This window comes from Pisolithus orientalis, assembly GCF_024613125.1.
Source record: "Pisolithus orientalis strain OTSU chromosome Unknown F5J12scaffold_68, whole genome shotgun sequence".
In the NCBI taxonomy this organism is placed as follows: Eukaryota; Fungi; Basidiomycota; class Agaricomycetes; order Boletales; family Pisolithaceae; genus Pisolithus; species Pisolithus orientalis.
In genome coordinates, this window is record NW_026260849.1 from 108,317 (window position 1) to 120,822 (window position 12,506).

Here is a 12,506-nt window from a genome sequence, read left to right on the forward strand (position 1 = left end):
ATCAAAAATATTCAGACATATGCTGATGTTGTCAACAGTCAGGGTCAACAAATTGAGCATTTCTACACTAGGTGGTGGGCATTGTGCAGGTTGTTGGGCATGCCACTTCAATAGCTTACATGTTTTTGACTGTGGAGTTGGTTGTATATACATTGCTGTGAATGTCAATCATTTATGAGATACTGCCCATTCACATGATGTCCAAACCCCCACCCATCTGCATGATGGCCTGAGTAGGTTTATTTTTTTTGCAGTTTATGATGCACACCCTTTAGCTCTGAGTACCCACCCAATCTATGATGTCAAAGCACCTGCCCATTTGCAAAATCTTGGCAACACCACCCATCTGAAGTTCGAGAGCCAGCATATCCTAATAAAATACGAGATCCACATTGCCTACTAAATCTTACATTAAATTTTGCAGCTTCAAATCAACAGTTCTCCAGTTGCAACTGGTCTAGGTAGTAGGTCATCCATCCATGGTGATTGACACACAGGAACATGCACTGACTGATGTACATTGGCACACATGTAGTACACCAGGCATGCTCTGTCACTGTCTACAGCTCCCACCCCATGCTCCAATGCTGAACCTGAAAATGCAATGATCATCCCTGGGTTGTAGCACAGCCACAGATTCAATGTTGGAATGACAAAGTCCAAGGGCAGGTAGTCACCCATGGTTACCAGCATGTCATACCATGGATCCCATCCATTGATATCCCTGTGGTAACAAGTTGCCCAATTCACCATCACAGACATGCTGCTATACATGGAGCTCATATCTGAATCCACCTGCCATTCCACCTGTTTGCCAAGGCAGATCAACACTTCCCTGCCATCTGCATACATTCATGGATGGAAGACATGCAGGATTGCAGATAACAGGGCATTGGTGTCAGACATTTGGTCAACCCATTCCCTTGTAGAAGTGTTTTCTGTCCTGGATTTGAGCAGCCATGAGGCTTCCAGGAAGCCATTTTGGGGCTTCAAGACAGATGAGTGCTTTATTCACAAGGAAAGAAATGATCACCCACCCCATGACCCTGTTGAAACCATGTGGGTGACAGGTTGATGGTGCCTTTCAACTCAGCATTATTGTGGAAATATGACTTGTCTGTCTGCCATGCCTGTGGGGAACCCTTTATGCTCTCCCACAGTGGTTCCCTCAGAAGATGAAGGCAGTTCCATATGTCAGCCTGCCATTCCTTTAAGTCAGTAGAATATGAGATTCTGCATTCCCTTACCCTTCTTTTTGGGCTGAGAGCATCCAGCAAATACCAAACATGGATGGTGTTTGAGTCAGTCACCAGAATGGATGGCTCAGTCACTTCTGCATATCTCTCAGCAGCTTCTGCATTGCAGGTTTTTCCACCCCAATTTTTCCCAACATTGACTGCAGAAAGATGAAAACTTCCATCACACCATTATGATGGACTTACTTGGGCAACAATAGGCCTGTGAGATTACTGATGATATGTGAACCACTTCACATAACACCAGAAATGGAATTGATATATCTGGAAGGGTGCAAGGTCTGCTGAATACCTCCTCTTGAAATCTGGCTTTCATGTATGACACAATGCAGTCTGTTAGTTCCATTTGCCATCTGTGGGGGTTTTAGACATGTCTTGCATAGTATTCATGCTTGGGGTGGATGAAGTTGGAGTTGTATAGTGGGCAAGCCACTTGCAGCTTGTTGGAAAATTATGGCATGTCAGGATGCTTGCCTCAATATTTTGCTGTGATCTGATCAATATGTTGTGATGCTATACATGCTATTGGTGTTGGGCCCATCTTATGTTGTGACAGGGGTGGATCTTACTAGATGGACCCATCCTTGTCTTATGGTGATATAAAAGATATTACTGAAGGGCCCATCCATACATTATGACCATATAAATAATACTGCTGAAGGGCCCATCCTTATGTCGTGACCACATAAATGATACTGCTGAAGGGCCCTTCCATATGTTGTGACACTATAAATGATATTACTGATGGGCCCATCTTTATGTTGTGACAGGGGTGCATCTTACTAGATTGGCCCATCTATGTGTTGTGACACTGTAAATGATATTACTGATGGGCCCATCTTTATGTTGCGACAGGCATACATGTTGCTATTGATGGGCCCATCCATGTGTTGTGACCCTGTAAATGATATATATTGAAGGGCCTGTCTTTATGTTGTGACAGGTACATCTTACTATGGATGGGCCCACCATGTGTTGTGATGGTATAAATGGTATTATGGAAGGGCCTGTCCATATGTTGTGATGCTATAAATGACATTACTGACAGGCCTGTCTTTATGTTGCAGCAGGGATGCATCTTACTAGATGGGCCCATCTATGTGTTGTGATGCTGTCAATGATATTACTGATGGGCCCATCCTTATGTTGTGACAGGTGTACATCTTGCTATGGATGGGCCTGTCTATATGTTGTGACAGGGGTATATTATCCCAAAGACAGGCCCTTCCATATGTTGCCAACTCTGTAATCTATCATAGATGGGCCCCTCTTTATGTTGTGACCCTATAAAGCATATGACAGGCAGGCCTGTCCATATGTTGTGACCTTCTTCATGATACAATAGGTAGGCCTGTCCATGTCTTACAGTAGCTTAGCATACTTACTTGGTCACAGGCCCATCTATATGTTGCAGCATCCTTACCCTCCACAGGCCCTCCCATATGTTGTGGAATTGCACTTACATGCCCATACATATGTTGCTCTCACTATAGGCCCTCAGGCCTGTCATGGGGTCTATATAAGTGTTGGCATTTCAGCACACAGGCTACCTATACGTTGTGACTAAATGGACTACATGGGGTCATGCTGAACTCCCCATTTCTTGCATGAACTGCCTTGTGCTCTTTCACTTTCAAAAGTGGACTGGGGACATTCATGAGTGGTGGGGGTGCTATCAGAGGCTACTCTTTCTCTAGTCAGTCAGGGCAACCATGGATTTTGGACTATCCTGTTCTACCACAGAACATTATAATGTGTGTCATCAATGTGTTGTTGCAAGAAAAAACAACAAAGGACACAGAATACTCAAGTATAAAAAGTCAGGTGGCACATATCATGACTGACTGAGGTTTATTCCATGAGATAAGATCATGTGACAGCATGTGATAGGGTGGTTGAGCAAGGACAGGCAGTGATAGCATTGATGGTTACAGATACCACTTATCATGTTCTGTGGTACAACAGGACACTTTAATACACTCTTTATTTATCATGTTCTCTGGGAGACAAATCAGTGTGATTTGATTGAAAATATTTAGCATGTTAATATGCAATCTCAGTAGCATGTTTTTGCACATAACAAATATTGTTTTAAATGTCATGTTTATGAAGTAAACATTGAGCCAATAATCTGATGTTTTGTGGGTCAACATTGGAAGACTTGGTTAAAGGTCATTAGTATTATCACATACAAATCATTTATCATTTACTTGTGATGTTCTATGTAACATCACACATTCTCTAATGACTAGTGTGTTTAAATTATTTCATGTTACAACATTTGATACCATAATGGTCACTCCCCCCCTCTGCCCCTCTGGGGATTCACCTGTCAGTGTCCGGATTCCGACGAACCCACTCCTCTTGCTACAGACTGCACGTCCGTTTGCACGCCCTCCCACGTCGCTTCGACAGAATCATCGCCGTCATCGATCCTGAGGTCGCAGGGACTCTTCTCTTTGCCTCCTGATGCGCCCCCCCTTCCTCACAGTTGTTGACGGAATATGTATGAGGCATCTATGCAGTCCGAGTCAAAGCTCGCATCCCGGCAGACGTAGGAGAGCTCGAGAATCGTAGTATCAAATGTTGACGGAGGTTCTGAGCATATCATCATTATAGGTGATTGTTGTTTTCCGCTACACTTTATGAGCATATAAAATACACGCGATCGAGGGAAGAAAAAAGTCGAATAAAGACGATAATCTAGGTGGCTAAGCAAAAAGAAAGGTCAAGAACAAGAAACGGAAGGATGAAGACGCAACGAACGACTATTAAAATGAGCCATACACAGGCGATGACGATGACGAACCGACGTCTCCAGCGGCAGCGGTGGCATCGTCCAAATACTCGTCCAGCACACCGACAAGTTCCCGAACGAGAGCGTCCCTGTTCCATTCCGTACGGTGTCTCCAGACGCAACCAACACATATCGCTCGAAGCTGTTCAAGCATCTCCACCGAAAACTGGTCTGTCTTGGATGTCAGTTGATATTGGAAAGTCGACAGGAGCTCTCCATCGACGTGGAAGTCGGGCAGAGGGGTAGGCGGGCGCGAGGGTTCTCGTGGCGGTGGAGACACGACCATTGGCTCGGCGCTTAGATGTGAAGGTGCAGGATCGGCAGATGGGCGCACAGGTGTGCGTGGGGGAGAATGCAATGAAGGTATGGGTGGGAAGTGTGGGAGCTCGTTACTCTGCTGCTGCTGCGGTGGGGGGATAGGACTCGGCGTAGGGGTGGGATTACGACTACTGGAAGACGCATGCGTGTCTCCATTGAGCAGACGCGATATCGACATAGTCGGCATTTTTTCTGGTTGAGGCCGAGGCAGTATCGGGTCGACGACCAGGAACGGGTTGAAGCTGTCCTGACTTGACAAAGCGGCGGGTCGATAATGATGGTCGACAACCATCGTGTCCGGTCCAACTCCATTCTGTACGATGACCCCCGGACGTTGTTGAGGGGGCGGATCCGAAACGAAAGTAGATACCATGTCTTCCTGAACCAGTTGACCTCCATTCGCAAACCTGACCACGCTGGGCGCTTGTCGCTGCTGCGAGCTACTACAAGGCCTAATGAAATCGATCGGATCATGTTCGTCATCCTCGCTCGATACCGTCCGCGCCCGTTTCTGCTGTCTAGGGCTGGTACCAGACTCGACTTTGTCCTTGTCCTTGTCCTTGTCGTCTCCGGGTCCCGCATCAGGCGACCCCCCACCCGACATCTCACCAGACGAACGTGCACGCTTCAACCGTCTCTCAAGCTGGAGCGGATCCGTGATCTGAATTTCGGGCTGTTGTCCATTATGCCGTGCACTCCTACGCGTTCCCGGAGCGTACGCCCCATTCCCGTTCCCATTCTGCTCTGCACCACCACCATTCCCATTTGCCCTTTCTTTCTCTTTCTCTTTCTCCCTCTCCTTCCTTCTCTCCTCCCTTCTCTTCCGTTCACGCGCAGCCATCCTCCGACACTCCACCCCAAACTGCGGATCGAACTCCAACATAGACATTTCCGCCGCAGTCAACATCGCCTGGGCTTTATGCAACCGATCCGGATCTTTATGGACGCACACAGTCGCGTTGTGTACGATCTTCCGGATGTCGTCTAGGAAATCTTGAGGCGTGAGGTACTTGTCTTTGTATAGATCGATGTGCATCCGTTCCAGGTCCATGTCATACAATATGGGGAGTTGAACGGTGGGATGCGGCTGCAGTTGCGGTTGCGGTGGTTGTGGTTCTGAAGTGTCAGGTTCCATCTGTCCTTGCTGCGGTATATGCGACGACTGCGCCTGGTTTTGGCTCGAAGAAGGAAACGATGACGGCGGAAGCAGTTGGACCTGCGCCTGAACCTGCGACAACATCGGATTGGTGGATGGTACCACCGACAAAGCTGACGGCCCTCCTGGTAGATGCACATCATGATGGTCATTACCACCATCCCCAACAATCCCATTCACTTCGCCAAGGTGGTGATGCACCACCTCTTGTACCTTCTCGTTGTTCGTCACCTCGACGATCCCGTTCACATCCTGAATCATGACGTTCGAAGAAGAGGCCACAATCTCAACTTCGGTCACTACACCGGTACCAGTGCCTCCAGCATCAGCACTATTTGCAGTATCAACAGCGTCACCAGTGGTGGTCGGCGGAATAACAGCATCGAAGTCATAATCTTCCTGTAACAAACAAATCATCAGCAACAACCAACCACGTCAGAATGAAGAAAATAATAATAATTAGGGTGCCGACACTCACCCTAGCCCTTTTAGTAAACCTCTTAAACTTCCTCTTCAACTCCGTCAAGATCGGCCCCAACCGATATTTGAGCACCGTCATCACCTTCCGATCCGCCTCAACCTGTACCGCCAACTCCGCTGCACTCGGCTGTCTCGGTTCCGGTGGTGGTGCTAGCGGGAGAACCTCCAGCACGCGTTTGCGCCGTGCAATTCCATCAGGGTACGCGTTGGGAGGACGGCGGATGTCTGCGATGAGGGAGGCAAAGAAAGCCTCGCGGGATGCAGGCGTAGACGGGTCGAGCGCGATACGAGAACCACGTGTGATACCGAACCAGGTCTTCACGTCTGACGGTAACGACGACAAGGGCCCATCGGCGACGGCGAGAAATAACACCTGATCGGTCGGCGAAAGAGACTCGAGCATCGCGCGTACGGTTGAACGTGTTGCTTCGGGCACGGCGGTACACCAACTCAAGAGGGAGGGGATGTATATGACTGAAGGGGGATGTCGTTTTGCCTCGACGAATAGCTGGACGACGGCTGCATCGGGTGTCTGCAGCGCGCATGTCACGCGTGGTTTATAGAGTCATCAAAGAAAAAAAAAGAACGACTCTCACCCTTGTTGAGTCTCCCATTAACGTTCCCAAATCCAAGGTTTGGACATGACATCCTTCCAAATGATACAACGCTGCTGCACCGATGTGGGCTTGACCCATCCCCGCTGGACCATGGATGACCACACGCGGTCGAAAGACGCGCATCGTTTCCATCGCTGTTGTCCGATAGTTTTTGTACATGTCAATTCACGACGAACGAGAGAAGACTACGATACAGAAACAAAAAGAAGCACTCACACTGCATTATCATCTCCCTTTCCAATGCGCCCTCTTCCCCATTCCGATCCTCCCACTCAGCCTCCTCCAACGCTGACCGCTTCTTCTTCGACACCGGTAGGACTTTATCCATCGCAGACTTGACTCGGTCGAGGGCGTCTCCAAGAAGTGGAACGAGGTGTGCAGGGAGTGGGGACGCCGAGGTCGAAGTGGAACGTGCGGAAGAGGGTACAAGTTCTGTTTGGTGTGTACGTCAGTACATCTGTTCGCAAAAAGAAGACACTGAAGACTCACTGGGGACTGCAATCATAAAATCTCGCAATGTTACGCCGATAGTCTCCGGTTTGAGTAACAATCGATCGTTAGATTGATATATTTGCGGGTACCGTCTCTGTATCGCGTTCAAGGCTGCTTCCGTGCAGAGTGCCTGCGTACCGTCATCACGGGTTAACAGTCCTCACATCAACCAATACAACTCAACAACTCACCCTCAAATCAGCTCCACCGTATCCTTTTGTCATCCTAGCCAACCCTTTAACATTTTCTGCACCTTGCTCCCCTTCCCATCCCTGCCACTTCCTGGTCATAATGCCCAAGATCCTCTCTCGCGCTTCTAAAGTTGGCAGAGGGAAATAAAACTCCCTATCAAACCTGCCTGGTCTCCTCAGCGCCGGATCGACCGCATCCGGTCGATTCGTCGCGCCAATGACGATGACCTGTCCGCGTCCGTCCATCCCATCCATCAACGCAAGAAGCGTCGATACGATCGAAGCGTGGATCTGGTCTTGTTTGGAGGACCGGACGGGTGCAAGGCCGTCGATTTCATCGAAGAAGATAATGCTGGGCTGGCAGGTGCGAGCTTCTTCGAAGAGAAGGCGGAGTTGACGTTCAGCTTCGCCGACCCATTTGGAGAGGCAGTCTGCGCCTTTGCGCATGAAGAAAGCTAGAACGAAAAGCAAGTTAGTGCGTGTATGCGTGAGTAAAGATAAGAACGCCCACATATGCACTTGCCATTCGATCTACAAGTCGCTGCGAGTGCACGTGCCAGTAACGTCTTACCCGTCCCTGGAGGTCCATGGAAGAGTACCCCACGGGGAGGAGTGAGCCCAAAGCGCTGGAACACCTCGGGATAGAGAAGGGGCAGCAGAGTCATTTCTTTGAGCGCATGTATGTCTATTTCACTGTCAGCACGACACACGCAAATCCATTTTAGTAGCACGTACGATCGTCGAGGCCACCTATTTCGTCAAACGTCACGTTTTGGTTGACACCTAGTGGGTCGGCGTCGGCCAGAGCTACACACACAGTCAGCATTGAACAAACGACACAAAAGGCATACGTACCGGCTTCACCTATTTTACCAAGATTAGAGGGCGTTCCTGCCGTTGCAGCTGCAAAGTCGCCAGGTAGCAATCCCCCGGCAGACATGGCCCCGGCACCCAACAGCGCGCCGTCGCCCAGGTTCCTCCTGGGAGTTCTGAGAGGAACGTCCGAGTCCTAAAGTGGGCTCGATACGTGAGGATAGAGAAATGTCCATGCAAACGCACCGAGTCGTCATGCACACCCATCCACCTGCCAAGCTCTGCTCCCGTAGCGCTCCACCCTGGGCCGCGCCTCTTTCCGCCTCTTCCGCCCGTTGTACGATTCCTAGGAGGAGGAGGAGCTTTAAGTTCTTCCAGAGGGGGTGGCACGGCATAGTTGATCTTGGTGCGTCGACGGAACGCGTAAGGTCTGCCGTCTTCTTGCTCCACTTCCACTTCGCCTTCGCCTTCGGCGTCTGGGTCTGGTTCACCCTCTGCGTCTTGGTCCAGTTCAACGTCTGAGGATGTGCGTGGTGCGTTGGCTAAAGATGCCTCTGAGGACGAGCCGTCTGTTCCTTGGTCGACATAGCCGTCGTCGAGCTCGGCTGCTGTGCGCCGTGTCTTTCGTGTGGGGCGCTTCTGTTGTTCTCCTCGAGCGGCGACGGAATGGATGAAGCGCTGGGGCTGTCTGCTTACACGACCGCTTGACGTCTTTGGAGGAGGTGGCGTAGGTGGTTTCCGTCTCTCGCGGAGACGGTATTTCTTGGAATCTTCCTCATCAGAAACGATGAAATCAGCAAGCCCGGACCCACGTCTTGGCTTTGAACGTGTAGAGCGTCGAGGTTGTTGGTCCTCCTCATCGTCATCATCCTGGTGGTTGCTGCGTCGAGAGGTGTTGTTTATGACGTGGTTGTCGTTGTTGAAGAGGTCGCTTGGGTCCTGCTCCGACTGCGACTCGTAGTAGTCAGGGCGTTTGATACGACGACCACCTCTTGTCTGAGTGAAAGGCTCTGGTTGTTGTTCCTCTGGTTCCTCCTGGTTGATGTCCATTTCGACGGGTTCGCTGCTGTCGTGATACTCTGAGCCACTGGCGGGCGACAGCATGCTATTATCATCCGGTTGGCGATGGCCTGCTGGTGGCAGTTTTATTGTGAGTCTGTCCCCTCCGCGACGACGAGGATGCATCCACGCTGACGTTGTTGTCGCTGTCGTCGTCGACTGAGCCGTCTTTGTGTTTGTCACCTGTGTTTGGTTGTGTTTGGCTGTGGCTGTTCCCCACCTCCCTCGTCTCCCCGTCCCTACTTCATCCTCCCAGCTAGTCGCCCTTTGGATGGCCCATCCACCGCCATCCATCACCCACCACGGAATACGAGTCAGATAGCGGATGCATACGGTGGTATAATGCAATTCCACCCCGTCGTGGTCAGAGAGGATCAACTAGACAGGAAAAAAATGAGACACCGAAAATGAGGATAGCTTCGTGGGGTTGTCGTGGTACAAATTCAACCTTCGAAAAATGTGCAAACGAATTTTTGTTGACCTTTTTTGCATTACACTCGACTGTCTGCGGTCGGTCGACTGGCCACGCAACCCCGCCACAGCCTGGATGAAGTTACGTCACATTGTGACCGTGGCATTACGTAAATGACTAGAATCCATGAATGGTCGACGGCCAGGCGTCCACAATGAAGGTAGCTACGCAGGTCAGAAAGAAGGAATGGAAAAAACTTGACTTCCAAGCTTACAAACCATCACGAAGACGAAAACCACAGGAAGCCTTGGATGCACAAATGTTGAGTATTCGTAAGAATGGCTGAAATCCTCATTTTCTTACCTGCAATCTAAACCGTATCCTCCTCTTTTTCGATCATTCGTCATTTAGCCTGATTTTCCATGCTACCAGAGCGTCTGAGCCGGCGAAATCATGGCTCACAGAAGATGCTTTCCAGACCAAGACTGCTCCGTGCCCTGGAACGGCAGCCCTACGATACCCTCCAATATCATAAGCCTCGTTAAACTTTAGAATTCACCTATCACTGATCACCAGGTCACCTCTGAATCATTTCTCAGGGATCCCACCCAAGGTTATTCTCGAAGTTTGCTCACTCATTACGTTGACACATGTATGTTCTCAAATTCGCACGTCACATGGTTACTCGAGCGTCTCGAGCATATTAAATGTTCCTGGAACAAGAACAAGACATAGTGTACTATACAAGGTATCTTGACGAATGTCCACTGGATATACGACACGATGCAATGGTATGTATACTCATGAGTTGAATAAACGCACTTGATAATGTATGTATGCCCCTGCGACTTATGCACCCACAGCACCATCACGACTTTTCCCCTATGTCCTTTCTCCTTTATGCCTGTTGCCCCCATCTCCATCTCACGGTCTACATCTCTGCTTTCTCTTCTTTCTCTTCTGGGATCTCTCGTTTCCCTCGCTGCCGCCTCTGCCACCGCTTCCCCCGCCTTTACCCTCCCGTATCCGTGTAACGTGTTCACGATGGCGCTAAAATAGATGCCGCCCACGAAGAAAAAGAATGAAACAAACGTCTTAGTAGTGTACGCTTCGGTTGGGGGGAGTGAGGAAGGAGTAGATGGATCGGTTGTGGATCCGGAGCGCCATACGAACACGAGGATAGAGGCAATAAAAAGGATCATGGACCTGCATGTATGCGGCATGAGAAGTAAAGGGGAAAGCAGAGAGGGGGGCAGAAGAGAGCACGATCACGTACCAAGCCAACCACACCCCAGGCAATGCCAGCATTATCCAGACGTTCCAAAGTATATTTGTACTTGTTCCCTGCACTTCTTGCGCCCACCTTGTGGCCTTATACATGCTTTTCATGGTCGAAAATTGGACGATGTATATGCACCCGTATGAGAGGGACATGAGTGCGAAGGTAAGCGAGAGCAGTGCCATGGAGCGTATGGCGGGGTTGCAGGCGATTTCTTGGTTCGTGAACATAGACAGGGTGGCTCTAAGAGATAATGTGATAAAACGGGTGTAACACATACATACATATGACAATCACTTACGACAGTAACAGTGCGGAGACGAGGTTGAGCGTCTTCCATTCTCGGAGGAGAGAATCGATGAACGACTCCCACGAATTTTTGAATCTGATCAGCTGCTGACTCTCGTTTCCTGTTGTCCAGTCATCTGAAAACGGTAGACCGTGATCGTGACGATGTACATGGGCCATCTGTGGGATGGGGCTCATCCTTGCACGCCGATCCTGATTGGCTTGGCATGCACGGATCAACCTGTTGATACGGAGACCCTTGCAATCCTCGAGAAGTACAAGGAGGGAAGTCCCAGCATCAAGAGCAGATATGCCTGCCTGAGCATATTTGTGAGACAATCCCTCGCCCCATATTTACGAATTGGTTCTATAGGATTTCAACAGGTGAAGCAAAAAAAAAGGGAGACGTGACCGGATCGACTGACTCTGTTTGATATCTAGTCCCTGGTTGACGGGGTCTACAGGTATGAACGGTGGTTCCTGGCGGTGACGTCCCCACCGGGAAATCTTGTATGTGGGCGAGATTGGTGATCTCTGCAAGTCCGGTTGTCTGCGCTGTGACGCGGTGGAGATAGTTGGGATATGGATACGTAGACCACTTGAAGAGGAGGGAGTGGCATCCTGACGGAGCAGAAGGGGTGAGGAGGTGTGACGTGCGGGACTGTTGGGGAGTCTGAAAGGTAAGTTTGAGCCTGGGGATAGACTCGGAGGACAGGTGGTCGACGATCCTGAGGCCATATTATTTTCGTTGGTTACTGTCCTGGGGGTATTTAAACATCTTGAGGGTATTCTGGTGTCCCTCCTGGTGGTATCAACGGGTCTCCGCCTTCTTCTTCCATCTTAGAAAACGCCGCTGAACAGTCGTGACATTCCAAATGATCATACTAGAACAAATACGGTCATACTTGGCCATTGATAACAGATAACCGCCAATCTATTAACACTCGTTGCTTAATGAAAAGAAAAATCAGAAGGGCCATCGCTGCCTCGGTGCTTCTATGGTTTTGTTCCGTACCTGAACAAAGTGTCGCACAGCTCGAATGAAAACTGCATGTACACACGCCTCACAAACCCTCATTGTGAACAAGGATACCAACATGACATCCTTGCTCTACCTAACTGGATGACCTTCATGGTACAAAACACGTACCTGTCAGACTCGGAAGAACGACGCCGCCAAGAAGATGCCGGCGGTATGTCACGTGACATCTCAGGGGGCTGTCATGCAACGGAACTTTAATCGGCCTCGGGTGACCTCGCTGCAGAGTCTGCTGTTGTCGACAGAGGGACCACCCTGGTTTGGTCGTGTTTGGCCTTGGCTATTCCCTACCACCCCGCCTCCCCGTCG

The 12,506-nt window shown here is 49.8% G+C and overlaps 3 protein-coding genes across 3 annotated transcripts; all 3 read right to left on the bottom strand.

The window, feature by feature from the left end:
- Positions 1-271: 271 nt before the first annotated feature.
- Positions 272-1,572, bottom strand: F5J12DRAFT_786810 (uncharacterized protein; the record flags this gene model as incomplete). Its single annotated transcript, XM_051743522.1, has 7 exons — positions 272-370; positions 496-807; positions 868-987; positions 1,038-1,199; positions 1,248-1,396; positions 1,443-1,458; positions 1,549-1,572. 7 exons carry the CDS (start codon positions 1,570-1,572, stop codon positions 272-274), a joined length of 882 nt encoding a protein of 293 aa, XP_051594889.1.
- Positions 1,573-4,027: 2,455 nt separating this feature from the next.
- F5J12DRAFT_728081 (AAA-domain-containing protein) lies at positions 4,028-9,305 on the bottom strand (the record flags this gene model as incomplete). Its single annotated transcript, XM_051741857.1, has 12 exons — positions 4,028-5,506; positions 5,729-5,817; positions 5,884-5,926; positions 6,006-6,539; positions 6,604-6,758; positions 6,841-7,056; positions 7,114-7,246; positions 7,308-7,762; positions 7,819-7,992; positions 8,043-8,114; positions 8,163-8,316; positions 8,367-9,305. 12 exons carry the CDS (start codon positions 9,303-9,305, stop codon positions 4,028-4,030), a joined length of 4,443 nt encoding a protein of 1,480 aa, XP_051594890.1.
- A 924-nt stretch (positions 9,306-10,229) lies between these two features.
- F5J12DRAFT_728082 (uncharacterized protein) lies at positions 10,230-11,338 on the bottom strand (the record flags this gene model as incomplete). The annotated part of the gene is made up of 3 exons (XM_051741858.1): positions 10,230-10,797; positions 10,868-11,113; positions 11,172-11,338. The coding sequence occupies 3 exons, from the start codon at positions 11,336-11,338 to the stop codon at positions 10,230-10,232; spliced, it is 981 nt and encodes a 326-aa protein (XP_051594891.1).
- Positions 11,339-12,506: the final 1,168 nt, after the last annotated feature.